General features: G+C 41.9%; 1 protein-coding gene across 1 annotated transcript; it reads right to left on the bottom strand.

Annotated features, from left to right (window-relative positions):
* Window positions 1-2,382: 2,382 nt before the first annotated feature.
* LOC306792678 (small G protein signaling modulator 1-like) lies at window positions 2,383-12,139 on the bottom strand (the record flags this gene model as incomplete). Its single annotated transcript, XM_079289940.1, has 24 exons — window positions 2,383-2,488; window positions 2,674-2,841; window positions 2,950-3,046; window positions 3,142-3,251; window positions 3,352-3,434; window positions 3,514-3,638; window positions 3,724-4,965; window positions 5,139-5,207; window positions 5,356-5,529; window positions 5,635-5,763; window positions 5,880-6,025; window positions 6,131-6,195; window positions 6,266-6,392; window positions 7,246-7,375; window positions 7,503-7,666; window positions 7,758-7,825; window positions 7,913-8,037; window positions 8,180-8,311; window positions 8,405-8,547; window positions 8,663-8,730; window positions 8,847-8,999; window positions 9,181-9,343; window positions 10,160-10,235; window positions 12,077-12,139. The coding sequence occupies 24 exons, from the start codon at window positions 12,137-12,139 to the stop codon at window positions 2,400-2,402; spliced, it is 3,909 nt and encodes a 1,302-aa protein (XP_079146066.1). The 3' UTR covers window positions 2,383-2,399.
* Window positions 12,140-13,204: the final 1,065 nt, after the last annotated feature.

Genomic DNA, 13,204 nt, shown 5'->3' with positions numbered 1-13,204 from the left:
GCACCAGTGCTAATCACAGAAACTGACTTTTGTATCAAAATGTCAAATGTGAAAATATACTTGAGGCACATGGGATGCAAAATATAATATTTTTAATACGCAATAAATGAATTATACCAGGTGACAATTTGAGAAGACAGAAAAAACTAAAAAATATATTTATTTCCAATGGCACATTTTTATCTTTCTGTTCATTATAATCCGATAAAGCCCATATACAGACATTGTATTGCATTTAATAAATATGTACTTTCTTTGTTTCTTTTTAACACATTGTATACAGTAAATCTTCTGACAACAAACACAGCAATGCACAAACAGCAATACTCGGGCATGTTTTAGAAGATCATGTGGAGACACATTAGCAGTGATATCAAAACACTGGTATTTAAGCCACAGTGAACCAGACATGGGTGTGCTATGGCTATTTTGTAACTGTAAATGTGGCACCAACAAATCATATTTTCTGACATACTTATGCTAGTATCTAGCCATGTAGATAGTTTTGTATTTATCTGTGGAGATTATACGATTTAATCCATCTAGAATTTCTGCGAAACACAATAAACATTTAAACAATGACATCAAGGTCTCCAGCGCGTTGTTTCTGGAAATACACTTTGCCAATACATGTTAGTTTTCAGCTGAATGAATGATTCACTTCCACTGTATTGGATTAGCAGCAGAAGATTCAGTGGTGTACACATACACACATAAAACCAAAATGATCCGCATGGCTACATACTTCTGACGAGCTACCACTGACCTGACCCTTTATGTAATAACTTGACCCTCTGGCACTTACTAGACTGTAAAAACCTGATGAGGGCTTCAACAAGATCCAACATACAAGTAGCTGGAGCTATGACATGTCTAAGCAACACTGTAATACAGCACAATGCACAGAAACTGTGTGAGCAGGTGTACAATAGATAAGTCTGGGGACCATTTCAGTCGAGCTAAAAAGAGAGCCCTTCAAGGAACTGGAGGGCACCGGATACAATTTAACAAGCTAAGCACAGCAGGACTGCTCTTTCAAATGAATTGATGAAATAGGTGAGCTCATCAAGGTGGAGGCTGCTCTCTGTGTACACACCAGCTTTACAGGAAACGAAATGTAGCCGAGGAAACGTGTCAAAGCTAAAGTCAACCCATGGTAAGTGTTTAACGAGCAGAGCTCTTTTTCAACAGGTCAGGACATGGAGACCTTGAGGTAATAATGAAGAGAAATGCACAGTTACTCCAGGAAATATCAACAATCATTGCAAGACGTGTTGCCAAAAGTTTGCGCATTTAAAAAATAATGGACTAGAGCGTGTGAAAGACAAGGCAACCAAGACCGGCAGGCCAAAAAAACATGAATCTGATCTCAAAGTGAAAGAAAAAAGAAGAACGCTTCCCTCACTGCCACCCACTTTAAGTTTACCACCAGCTCAAGATGACCCACCATGGCAGCTATTGCAATGCTGCAAAGAAGTAGAATCCGTCAGCACTGTGTATAGTGAGAAACTGCTGAATTCGTCAGCCTGAGCGGCATTGTGTTATTTAAGGTGAGAAGAATGTGAGTGCCCATTTACACCAGCAGAAAGAACCAGTCTGCACAGAAAAAGAAGTGAATCAATGCATAGAGGTGGTCAGAGATAGAAGCAGCACAAAGTATGGCAGTTTGGTAACGGAGGAAAGAGCGATACTGTATGCAAACTATGTGCAATCATGCAAGACTGCACAGGGTTCACAGCTCCGGTCTGGATATCCTGCAAGCGTGGCCCGCATGAGGTCCTCGAAATGGCTTTTGAGAAGCAAACCACACATGACGTGGACACAACCTCCTCTGATGTACCTCGAACGTTTACAAAACCAAATAAACCGATAATGCCAGACATTATTATTACTGAAATATATTCAAGTGCATCACAAGATGTTTAACCATGTCAGCTACAATTTCAGCAAAAAATAACAACAATATTTAAAATATATCCAAGTGCATCACGAGATGTGTTTAACTCAACAAAATCAACCTTATTAGAAGAACAATACAGTGACACATTTGGTTGCTGTATCCCCGAAAAAAACATCTCAATTTAAGGCAACATAAATAACATCCTGAAGCATTTTCATCAAGGGTACATTCACGAGGTGAACAACAACACTTTCAAAATAAATGGACTGGCAATAATTGCATCTCCTGAATATAGAGAGGAGCAACTGGAAAGAAGTCTTAAAATAATGACCAGTATACGTACCAATCACTGCATTTCATTTACATGTATTCCTTTCCTCTTGAATAAACTACTATAGTGTGTGTGTGTGTGTGTGTGTGTGTGTGTGTGTGTGTGTGTGTGGTTGTGTCAGTATCTTAAGACAATTAAGCACAGAGAAATGTGGGAGCAGCAGCAGCATCACTTGTTTTCTATGAGCGTCTGCACTTTGTTGACCAAGTCTCGAGCCATCGTCAGGACCTGCGGAACGTTGTGTCGCTCTGCCATTTCTGAGAAGAGAATTTGAAAATCTTTGTAACATACTTTGTAATAAGAAATAGTTTCCTTGATACTGACTGAGTGGAATTTATATTTTGAAAGTATCCTACATTATCATAGCTGAAATATCATCTTAATCAACTGGTTTACTTCATTGGCAACATGGTTTCCACCGTATTGTCTCGTGTTTTCTTACCATTAAAGAACTTGATGATGTCCGTGAAGTCCATGTTATTTTCTAGGATGATGTCTCTATACATCTCCACAAGTGCCAGGGCAATGAAGAGCACAAAGTGGTCAGAGGAGGTGTACGTGGCGGCCCAGATTGTTTCCCACACAGAGTACACGTCGTCGTACACCATTTCTGTGCAGAAATAGATGAGAATACGTTCAGTATTGCGTTATACAAATTGCAAAATTCTCATTCATGGACAATTCAAGCAAATGTCATGACGCCTGCGTTTGCGATCACCTCTTTTGAAGTCAAGTAGAAACCAGCGATAACAGAAGTAGAAGTGTGTGTAGTCTCCATTCTGCTGCATCAGTTCAAACAGCTCCGAGTCCAGAATCTAATCGTATAAAAACAAAATGTTATCTTTGTTTTTTACGGCTTTTGTGTATATGCATGCGTGCACACGTGTCGGTGCACATAATAAGTACATACCTGGATAAGAGAACGCATATTGGCAAAGTGAGAGTCCATGGCACCGCCATGTGGAAAATTCTGGTTCATCCTCTTCATTAGTTCAGTGAAGCAGCTAAATGCCATGACCTCTGCGAAGCACACACATACAAACAGAGAGCGACTATTAGCCATTCATGTGCATTTAGGCAAAGTGTATAGTGACAGAGTCTGCAGAAAAGTGTCACTGACCGTCGTCTAGGATAACCAGCAGGGGAGCCAGCAGATCGCACATCCCCTGGACGTAACCTGTATCCAGATGCTGCCACACGTAACTGCAAAGTTTTTTTCCAGACGTTATTGTTTTGGGTTGAAGACAAACGTCAGAGACATGAAGCATGGCGACACGTTTACCTGCACATGATGTTACGCAGCTTCTCCAGGTTCTCAGGAGTGAAGTACCAGTATGCTCTGTCACAACGTCTGACATCTTTGTCGATGCGATGTAAATTGATCAAGTACATGTCCAGTGTTTCTTGCTGCAAAAAAATAAATAAGAATGGATTCTGTTAGCGCATGCTTGGGATCAAAAGACGAAGTGTGTCTGTCACGTGTAATGCTTACAGAATAGGTTCGTTCCTCTGAGGATCCGTCGTGTTTGGCGTCTCCTCCCACCTCTGCAGACTCTTCTGGTTCAGTGAGCACATTCTCCATCTCAGGCTCCTCTTCAGAAAGGCCCAGGTCGGTGCCCTCCGGACTGGTGTTATAGGCTGTGTCCAGATGGTGATCTAGGACAAGGTCCTCTGATGCCATTTTCTGTCTTCGCGCAAGGGTGACAGGGGGAGCAGCGAGACCTGCCAAAGGCCTGGCCTTCATATCCTCAGACGTCACACATGTCCCTGCAGGAATGTCCTCCATTTCCAGGGCCGAGGGAGAGTCATCTGAATCTGCTGTGTCTGGAGACTGCCGGGAGTGGGACGATATTGAAAGGCTGCCCCTCGATGCTGACTGGAGAGCATTCAGTACTTGTCTGACAGGTGAATTTGAACCAGGTTTCTCAAATGGAAATTCTGCAGCTTTGTCTTTTTTGATTTCAGCGAAATCACTAACTGTTCCTTCAGCGTCCTTTCTTTCTGGCTCTGTGGTACGGGTCTCTTTTTCAGAAGCCGGCTCAGGTTTTTCAGAAATCGCCGGCTCTTTTTTTTCACTCTCTGGATTAGTATCTTTTTCTGCTAAAGGCGGACATAGTGGCTCCACTTCCAGATCTTTGCTCTTGTGTGCTTGAAAAGTCAAGGTCTGCCCGAGTGGAGGTGCTTGGAAATATTCATTATGAATCTCTGTTTCTAGCTTCAGAACATTAGTGCTCTCTGGAATACTTCTTAAATTCATGTTTGTGTCGACTGCTTTTAAATCTTCAGATTTCTCAGATTTAGTTTCTTCTACTTCAGGTTTTTCTTTCGATTCAGATGTCTCTTGTAACTTACTGATGATTCCACATTCCTTAGCCATCTCACCTTCTGGAGCTTTCTCCATCTTTGTCTCTGAAATCTCCGCTTTGGCTCCTGGCTCCATTACCTCCTCACCTCCGGACTGTGATCCAGTTGTAGGTTTTTCATGTGTGACTTGTGATGCTTCTGACTGCTGAGCGGTTGCAGCTCCAACAGCTGACTCTGTGACAAGAGGGCTGTTTTCTGAATCCAGGCGTTGATTTGACAGACTTGGGGAGGAGGGGCTGCTGGAGGGAAGTCGTGGAGTGTCTGCAGTGCCACTCCTGGCGTCCTTCAGTGGACTACTTTGCTGTGCTTCTCCTTTTTTAACCCTGGGCTCAGTCTCAATCTGATCCACTATCGCAACCGATTCAATTACCTGGTCACCAAAGGAAAGTGGTCAGCATGCATTTTGTGTCCCGAAGCAATGAAATAGACAAATGTTGAGGAATTACACTCGTGGTTTTACTGCAAAACATTTTCTAAGGCATACTATAAGTTTGAAGACCATTGATCATTGCTGTTTTGATGTTCATGCTCGTGAGAAATTACCCGCGTGCTGCTGCTGGAATCACTTTGTGAGTGGGCATTCTGTTGATCTGAGCTGCTGCTTAGAGACGACTGCAGGGGAGAAAAGCATCACACAAGAGACAAAAAGCACAATTGTCAACTTGCTTGGAAATGCAAGTTAATTATAAACAGTTCCCTTTCAAGTTTTTATCATGGTTACATAACGCAAGACATTTTATGCCAAAAAGGTCAAACTTGCATCTGTACTGATGGTGGAGTCCCGCTGCACTGGCCCTCTTTCCACACTGGCTGCGGTCGAACATCTGGCGAGGGCCTCAGCATGTTTCTCCCTCTCCCTCTGGAGGACTATGACCTCACAACCCTGCCACTCCTTCAGAGTCTGCTCATACATGGTCCGCATCTGCTCATCAATCTGAAACAGAACCCTTGTGTTAACACAGATGGAAACATCCCCCTGTGGTGTACATGTGTACTTTACAGTCTTATAATCATGAAGTCTGACAGCACATGGAAACACCTCTAGTCTGCATTTCTCAGTCATGGTAAACTGGTAGTGTCCCAACAGGAAGGGCCAGACCTCTTTGCGTAATGAAGGAGCCACACCACCAAAATACACAAGCCTGTGTATCTCCTCTTGCTCATACGCCTGAAAAAGATGAGGTCTTGGTATTTATCAACGCTGACTTTTTCAAAGAACCATTTAATACTGTAATGAATGAAATCCAAAAATCTTATGGCCTGGTGTTTCGCTGTGAATCTTACAGAGCTGTCCTTGAGGAACCGGCCCCAGACCTCCACAGAGAGTCCTCCTCGGGCATTACAGGGCACATCAGGGTCAACTATAGTGGTGTTCACCAGAGCAGAAAGGTGCGTACGAACTGTGGACATATGACGGCAGTATGCGAGCCCTGGAGAGGACAGACGAAGGTTTTCACATTGACAAGGAAGTTGTTTCATCGGGGTTTAATTATTCCCCAATGAATCAAAGTTAATCGACAGTTGTTTGTACTTACATCCATAGAAAGCACGGGAGATTATCTGGTACTTCATGGTGTCACAAAGGAGCTTTAAGGGAGCCCTGGTAGGAAAGGAATGGCAAATTCAACTGGATGAATCAGAATGTATCTTTGTCCCTGGGAAATACTTACCTTTCCTGATTACAGCCGTTCGGCAGAGAGCTATCAGAGGAGCCGTTCTGTGAGCAGGAGGAGCACGAGGACTTTCTGGGCGTCGGTTGCCACAAGTTCACGCCCTGGTCCATCAGCTCCAGGGCCACTGCACAGCATGATAGCCCTTATCAGTACCGTTGCTACTATCGTCATCACAGTTAAATAAAACCGGATGAAATTCCAATAGTTTTGGACATAAACGCGCATGTCTGCAAATAATAAGGAAGACGTAGAAAAAATGTAGAAAGAAAAGATGGAGATGTTGCACGCTTAGCACTTATTGTATATTATTTAGTTGAACTTATTGTATTCATATTATTTAGTTGCACTTATTGTATTCATATTATTTAGTTGCACTTATTGTATTCATATTATTTAGTTGCACTTATTGTATTCATATTATTTTGTTGCACTTATTGTATTCATATTATTTAGTTGCACTTATTGTATTCATATTATTTAGTTGCACTTATTGTATTCGTTTGTTTCTGCACTGTACTTTTGCTCTGGTTCATGCTCTTAGATGCTTGTTCAACAAAGGAGATGCACTTATGACTTCTGGTGACCAGTAGTTCTTTTGAATAACGATGTTGAATACACTTATTGTAAGTTGCTTTGGATAAAAGCGTCTGCTAAATGACTGTAATGTAATGTAATGCATACAAATGACTGTATGTCCATGCAAAGTTTCCTTATTGTTGTTGGGACTATAATGTGAAATGGACAAACAGGCACTAGGACAAAGATATGAAATGTATCAGCTTAAAATGAGAGATAAATTAATGAGAAAGATGTACATATAATATGATATATGCCGAGGGAAAACAGATTTACCTAAACTGAAATGGTCTAATCTGTAAATCAGTATTAACAGAGTAATGCAATCGTAGATCTAATCTCTGGTGATGTTTTATTAGATTAACTCTGGGAGGCAGAGCAGGACAATTAAAGACACTTACTGAACTCCATCTGAATGCCAGGAAAGATGATCCGAAACACATAATCGGTCGCTTCATCGTCTTCCTTATCGGATACAGAATCACATGAGCCGTGTGGACTCCTGTTTCGCAGTTTGGGGAAAACCTTACCCTGTAAAATGGAAAGGAAATGTTTTGCCGAGGATTGTCACGACAGATTGTAGCTGTAGGTAAATGTAGCATTCCTGCAGAAATGATTGGAAATAAGATGTATTTTGTTATCCTCTGTTCATGCTGACCTTTCCTCTCTGATTCCAGAGCGGTGGGTCCAGCTGTCTGTGAGGTAGCAGGCCGGTCTCCAGGCAGGTCAGAAACTGGAGGATGTGGCCTCCTTTGGGGAAATGTAGAGGAGGTCTCTGGATCCCATCCTGGCTCACCAAAACTACTGTCCCACCACTGTTCACTGGTGAAATAAACAAAATATTTAAAAAAAGATCAATAACTCTTTAAACTCCTACGTTGGGTGCTTAAAACATTAAAAGGGGATACTTTACCTTGCTGATGACAGTGGAGATACACAATCTCCTCCAAACGAATTGTCATAGCATAATCCCAATAAACACTGAAAGAAAGATGAGAAAATAGGAGCCATTGAGTTAACGATGCAAAAACAAGTTTGTTTTCATTGATTGGGTTCTATTGGCCTCACCTTTTCTCAGAATCTAGCTCTCCCACGTTGCCATTCATCAGCTGATTGGGTGTCCATTTCAGTGTCATGACGTCTGCAGTTTGATGTAGAGAAAGGTAGCCTGGGATGGCCTCCATGTCATCTCTCTGCAGACACAAGTAAGAGCTTTCAAACCACAGCATGTCTGCCATACAGATGCACCCAGGTCCCCGGAAAATAAACACGCCTCTCTTAAAGGACTGTGTTATTGTTGTATTAAAAGATGGACTGGAAAAGAAAAACACGCACCGGCTGCACCAGCACATTGTTCTTCCCAAACAGAAGTGTTGCTCTGGAGTTTTGGTGGAGTGATTCAACATAGTCCCTCACCCACATCAGAGGGCGATCATCCATGCTACCACTGGACTGTCTCTTCTGGATCTGGTACAGGTTAAGAAGACATCAGACGTATTACACACAGTAGTTTATAGATGACTATTTGAGAAAAATCAATCAAAGCCTTCACTATCTAACCAGGGCAGGCCGTCTCGAGGGTGAATCCTGCCGACAGTGGCCGCTGTGGATGCGATGCCGCTGCACGAGCTCGTCAGCAGATGGGTCCGTCCAGAAATGGTCTGCGGTCTTAACTTTGGTGTACTCCAAAGCACAAGGGCCGACTGTGAAACACGGTCAATGGGTTTAAAGTCGTTCGGATACGGAAAGTTAGTCCAGTAAGGCAAAATAAAGGGTTTCAGTGTGGTCCATGTGCAGGTTAGTGCGGTTTATAAATACCCAATAGAGATGCAAGAATTGGTCCATCCACAAGATCCATCAGCATGGCTTCTTTCTCATAGAAGGCACTGCAGGACACAATATTTGGAACATTTTATTTAGTTCTTATATTTAGTATTGAACGGAGGATATAATCTTCTGGAGTCGGTGGCTTATAATTGCATTGAATGATGCATGACAATACCCGCTGTTCTCCACCAAGTACACGACAATCTTGTCTAGGAGCTTTTCCATCAGTGCAGTTCGGATCCAAATGTGTTTCAGTGCCTGCGGGGAGAGGTTGGCCAACTTGGATTGCCGACTGCGGTCATTACTCAGGGAAGAATTGTTCTGCTTGCTGAAAAACAGAAGAGAGACCTGACCGATGAGATGTCTGTGTAGGTGGTGGGAGTGGAACAGACGTATAGGACATGACGAGGTATTAGGATGCATCATTGCACGTAAAAGTAGAGCAATAAGGGGAAAGATGTACAATTGTGCGTCACTGGCCTCGCACAGGCAAGAAGTTAACATCTGACCTGTTTTCGATGAGTTGTTCCACCTCCTGGACCTTGTGGCAGAGTTCCTCAGCAGGCGAAAAGCTTTTTGCCGCCTTCATGAAGAGTGCTGCAACCTTGTTACTGCAGAGCAGACCTGCAATACGTCGCTTCAGCCCATGAAGAATGCAGGCCTCCACTACAGCTACACACACAGACATACACAGAGTATTCACCATTATTTGATTGCGATTTTTTTTTTTTCAATTACATTTTGTTCATGTTTTTGTGTCCTCGAGGTAGAATCGCTTCACTTGCCTTTGAGTTTTGTTTTTATGTTATGAGCGAGGTATAATATCCTCTTTGTGAAAGCCTCAAGTCTTCATATTTTTTTAAGTACAAATAAATAAATAAACGGTGAAAAGCAAGCACAGGTGGCACAAGTAGAAATAGACTCAAATCTGCCCAATACACGGTTGCTAGGATATGAGGGACGTGAATCACACACGCCTCACTCCTGGTTAGTATCAACGCCTTTGAAGAGTGGTAGTGTACTTTATAACCAGCCATCCACCTTATTAAATATAAATCAACATGATGACTAATAGCATTATAAAAATAAATTGCTTGAACAGACTGCAGGGAACCATGTTTCATTGTGATGATGAACTCGTAGTCGGTGGTGACTTGACACGGAATGATGTCAACCATCTTCACTGTACATGTCAATGAGGTTGTAACAACTACTGTGGCTTCATGTTCAAATACAGCATGTCCTGTGCTATTATCTCTGAAACTAGACACACAACGATTTTAGGCACAAAACAAAATGATGCTACAAAATGACTCTCTCTTATTTACTTTGTCTCTCCCTCGTTACAGCCCCTATGATACCCATTCCTGACGTAGTGTTAAACATTAAAGCTAATGGAACATGGCCTTGAGCATGTTCCCTGAATTTTGGAACACCCTGACCTGGAAAGATGTCTTATTGTGCACTGTAATCACAAAACACATTTACCGCAGAAGGATATGATGTGGCTGCTGTCTGCGTGCACAAATTTCCTCGTGACGGCCTCCTCCATAATTTGTTTCACCTAATAGAGAAAGGTACACGATGAGACAAGACTTAATCTGTCTGACACAGTTACATAAGGTGACAGGGAGTCCAAACAGGAAGCACAACAGGAAGCAATGGGAGAATAGGTTACAATAGGTTTTGATGAGGAGTGGTGCAGTCCCACGACACATTCATTAGGATGACATACAGACCAAATTATTCATTTATTGTATAAACTCATCTGTCTGGCTCATTACTCAACATTTGAACTCCCTCATGAGAACCTTTTAAAACTATAACAGATGCATTTAGTCCTTTTGTTTGCTTGAGCATGGAAAGAAAAGCACGGAAACCCTGAGGTTTCCCTCCAGACACAAATGGATGTTGTTCTTGACACCTACGACTGATCCTAGAACTGAGATGCATTGGGCAGGCACTATCAGAGAGTATATATTTTCTTCTGGTATTGTCACAGTGTATGATCATCCCTGTCGGGTTCATACACACATCTTAATGTTTATAACATAATGTATTTGTATTTTCCAAGCCAAGAGGTAACCTCATAAAATGTCAGTTATTTTAACTGGCTTGTTGTCACTTCTGTCATCATCAATCAATCAATACAATTTTAGAGATTGACATTTTACTGAAGTGGTGCTTGTTATGTACCTGGAAAAATGATGTTCTGCAAAATATGATGTGTGTGTTTTGATAAGCAATGCAACACTGCACAGTAAAACTGCCTGAATTGAATGTGATGCTCTGTGCTGTGAATGAGAGAAGAGCATACTGTAACAGTCTTGTGTATATTGGAATTATATTCTATCAACATGAGACCAGAATCCCACAGTTGCAGATGAGATGTTTGATGGCCACAACATGTCTGGGTCCCTGTTCTTCATTTGGGAAAAATAATCAGAAAAGTCTGCTTTATCAACCTGAACTAAAAATCGAAATGCTATACATATGATATTTTAGTCATATGCTGTGCTATACATATGTATCACAGCTGAGCCCCTCCTTGCTGCAGGATCTAGTACCAGAGACATGGATGTTTGAGAGGCAATGAGTCACAGGTGAGGGGGAGCACGGACACGATAAGAATGGAAGCACCGGTCCTTTCCACAAATGAATAAAACATCCTGTTTTTTCTCCCCGGGGAGTCGTGGAGTCACTGAGCAGTTTGGAACAGTCTGAGGTGTGCTGTCTTTAATTTCGATGATGATTAATATGCAAATATATCATAATTTCAGTCACAATCACCCAGCTTAGGTTGGACTGTTTGCATTTCGTTTACCACTAAAATGCTAATGAAACGGTAGCGGTCACACCTTTAAGATTTAAAAAAAATAAAATAAGATGGTGTGTTATAGAAAACTGTTCACCATGATTTCTTCAGAGAGAGAGAGAGAGAGAGAGAGAGAGAGAGAGAGAGAGAGAGAGAGAGAGAGAGAGAGAGAGAGACTACTGATGTAACAAAAAAACAGGTTTCGATGGATAGAAATAAATAATGTACACAGCTCCTTATAAATGTTTTTCCACCTGATATAAAATCATCTTCACCACCACCACCACCATCATCATCTGCATCATCATCATCATCACCATCATCGTCGGCATCGTCTAACGCCAGTATATGACAGCAGCCAAAACATGCCATTTCAATGGCAGCCTAATTACATCCGCTCTTATTATATAAAAACGATGGTACATTTTATGATAAATAGGCCTGTGGCGTAGTCGTGGCTCACACCCGATGAACGATGTCCACACAAACACACGCGTACACGCACGCACGCACACACACGCATTGTCTAAGCATACAGTGCCAGTAAACATAAACAGTGATGAGCGACAAAGACATCAAATCCAACGAACCTCTTTCTTCACATTTCGCAGCAATTTCTGACGCGTCTCGGCCTCTGTCACGGGAGAAAACATGATGCAGATGCTGATCAGATTGCTATTGTGGGAAATAAATGATGACAGGCTCACGACAGGGAAATAACAACGGCGGCAGCATCAGGCCTGTACCTCCCATCGCTCCGGGAAAGGTGCAGCGGCGGACACGCACGGCTTTTCCTTTGAGAAGGTCTTCTAGGAAGCGATGAAGACACCGCTGGATAAAAAGCAGAGGCTCCGAGATGTGCGATGTGTTCTTAGCAGAGGGAATTAAACCTATATCTGTTACCTCTCAGCGAACCAACACCCCTTTAAAGTCACAGTAGCCGACTGTACACATTAAGCCAAATACGACGGGGACGCCTGCTCGTCACCGTAGTCCTTTTTGCTGTGCCTAAAACTTATGTCAAGCAACGTTTTGCTGCATCATCATTTCTTAATCAAATTAGCCATACAATATTCAGAGCCTGATTATCAACACATGTGAGGATGACAGTGAATGAGCCCCAGCTCTAATTAACCAAGGCCTCATTAAATGAATCATCACAATTAATTCTCAGTGAAGAGAATAACAGATATATGATGCATTCACATAAAACCACCCCACAATATGGTCATGTCATCCTTTATTTGTATGTACATGGTAAGATGCACCTTGTGCATTGTAAACCTTGTACAACCTGATTTGGCAATACAGCCTTCTTCATTATAAGCATGCCAATAAAGAACATTTTCATTTTGAATCTGGTTAAGACACATTATGTTCGGGCTTTATTGAGACAAAAGAGTTCATTCAAGTATATATGTGGCCCACACCTGCAGTGTTGTTGTTAAATCACATTAAATGGAGTTCCTGAGATATTTATAATACTTTTTTTTTGTTGTTGATTGATATACAACAACCAGACAGGAATGTTTGTTTTTGATGAAGTCAGCTAATTAAAAGAAATCTGACAAATCAAAGAGCTTTATGTTAAAATCCAGTAATGCCATATAGAGTCAGTCCTGCTTATTGATTCGCAACATTGTCCACAATGGACTAATATGCCCAGAGATGTTAATAGTTACCACATAGTATGGAAAAGTCACAGACATAGAGTAGAA

Source organism: Melanostigma gelatinosum, assembly GCF_949748355.1.
Source record: "Melanostigma gelatinosum genome assembly, chromosome: 18".
Taxonomy (NCBI): domain Eukaryota; kingdom Metazoa; phylum Chordata; class Actinopteri; order Perciformes; family Zoarcidae; genus Melanostigma; species Melanostigma gelatinosum.
This window is presented reverse-complemented; position numbering and strand designations above follow the sequence as displayed.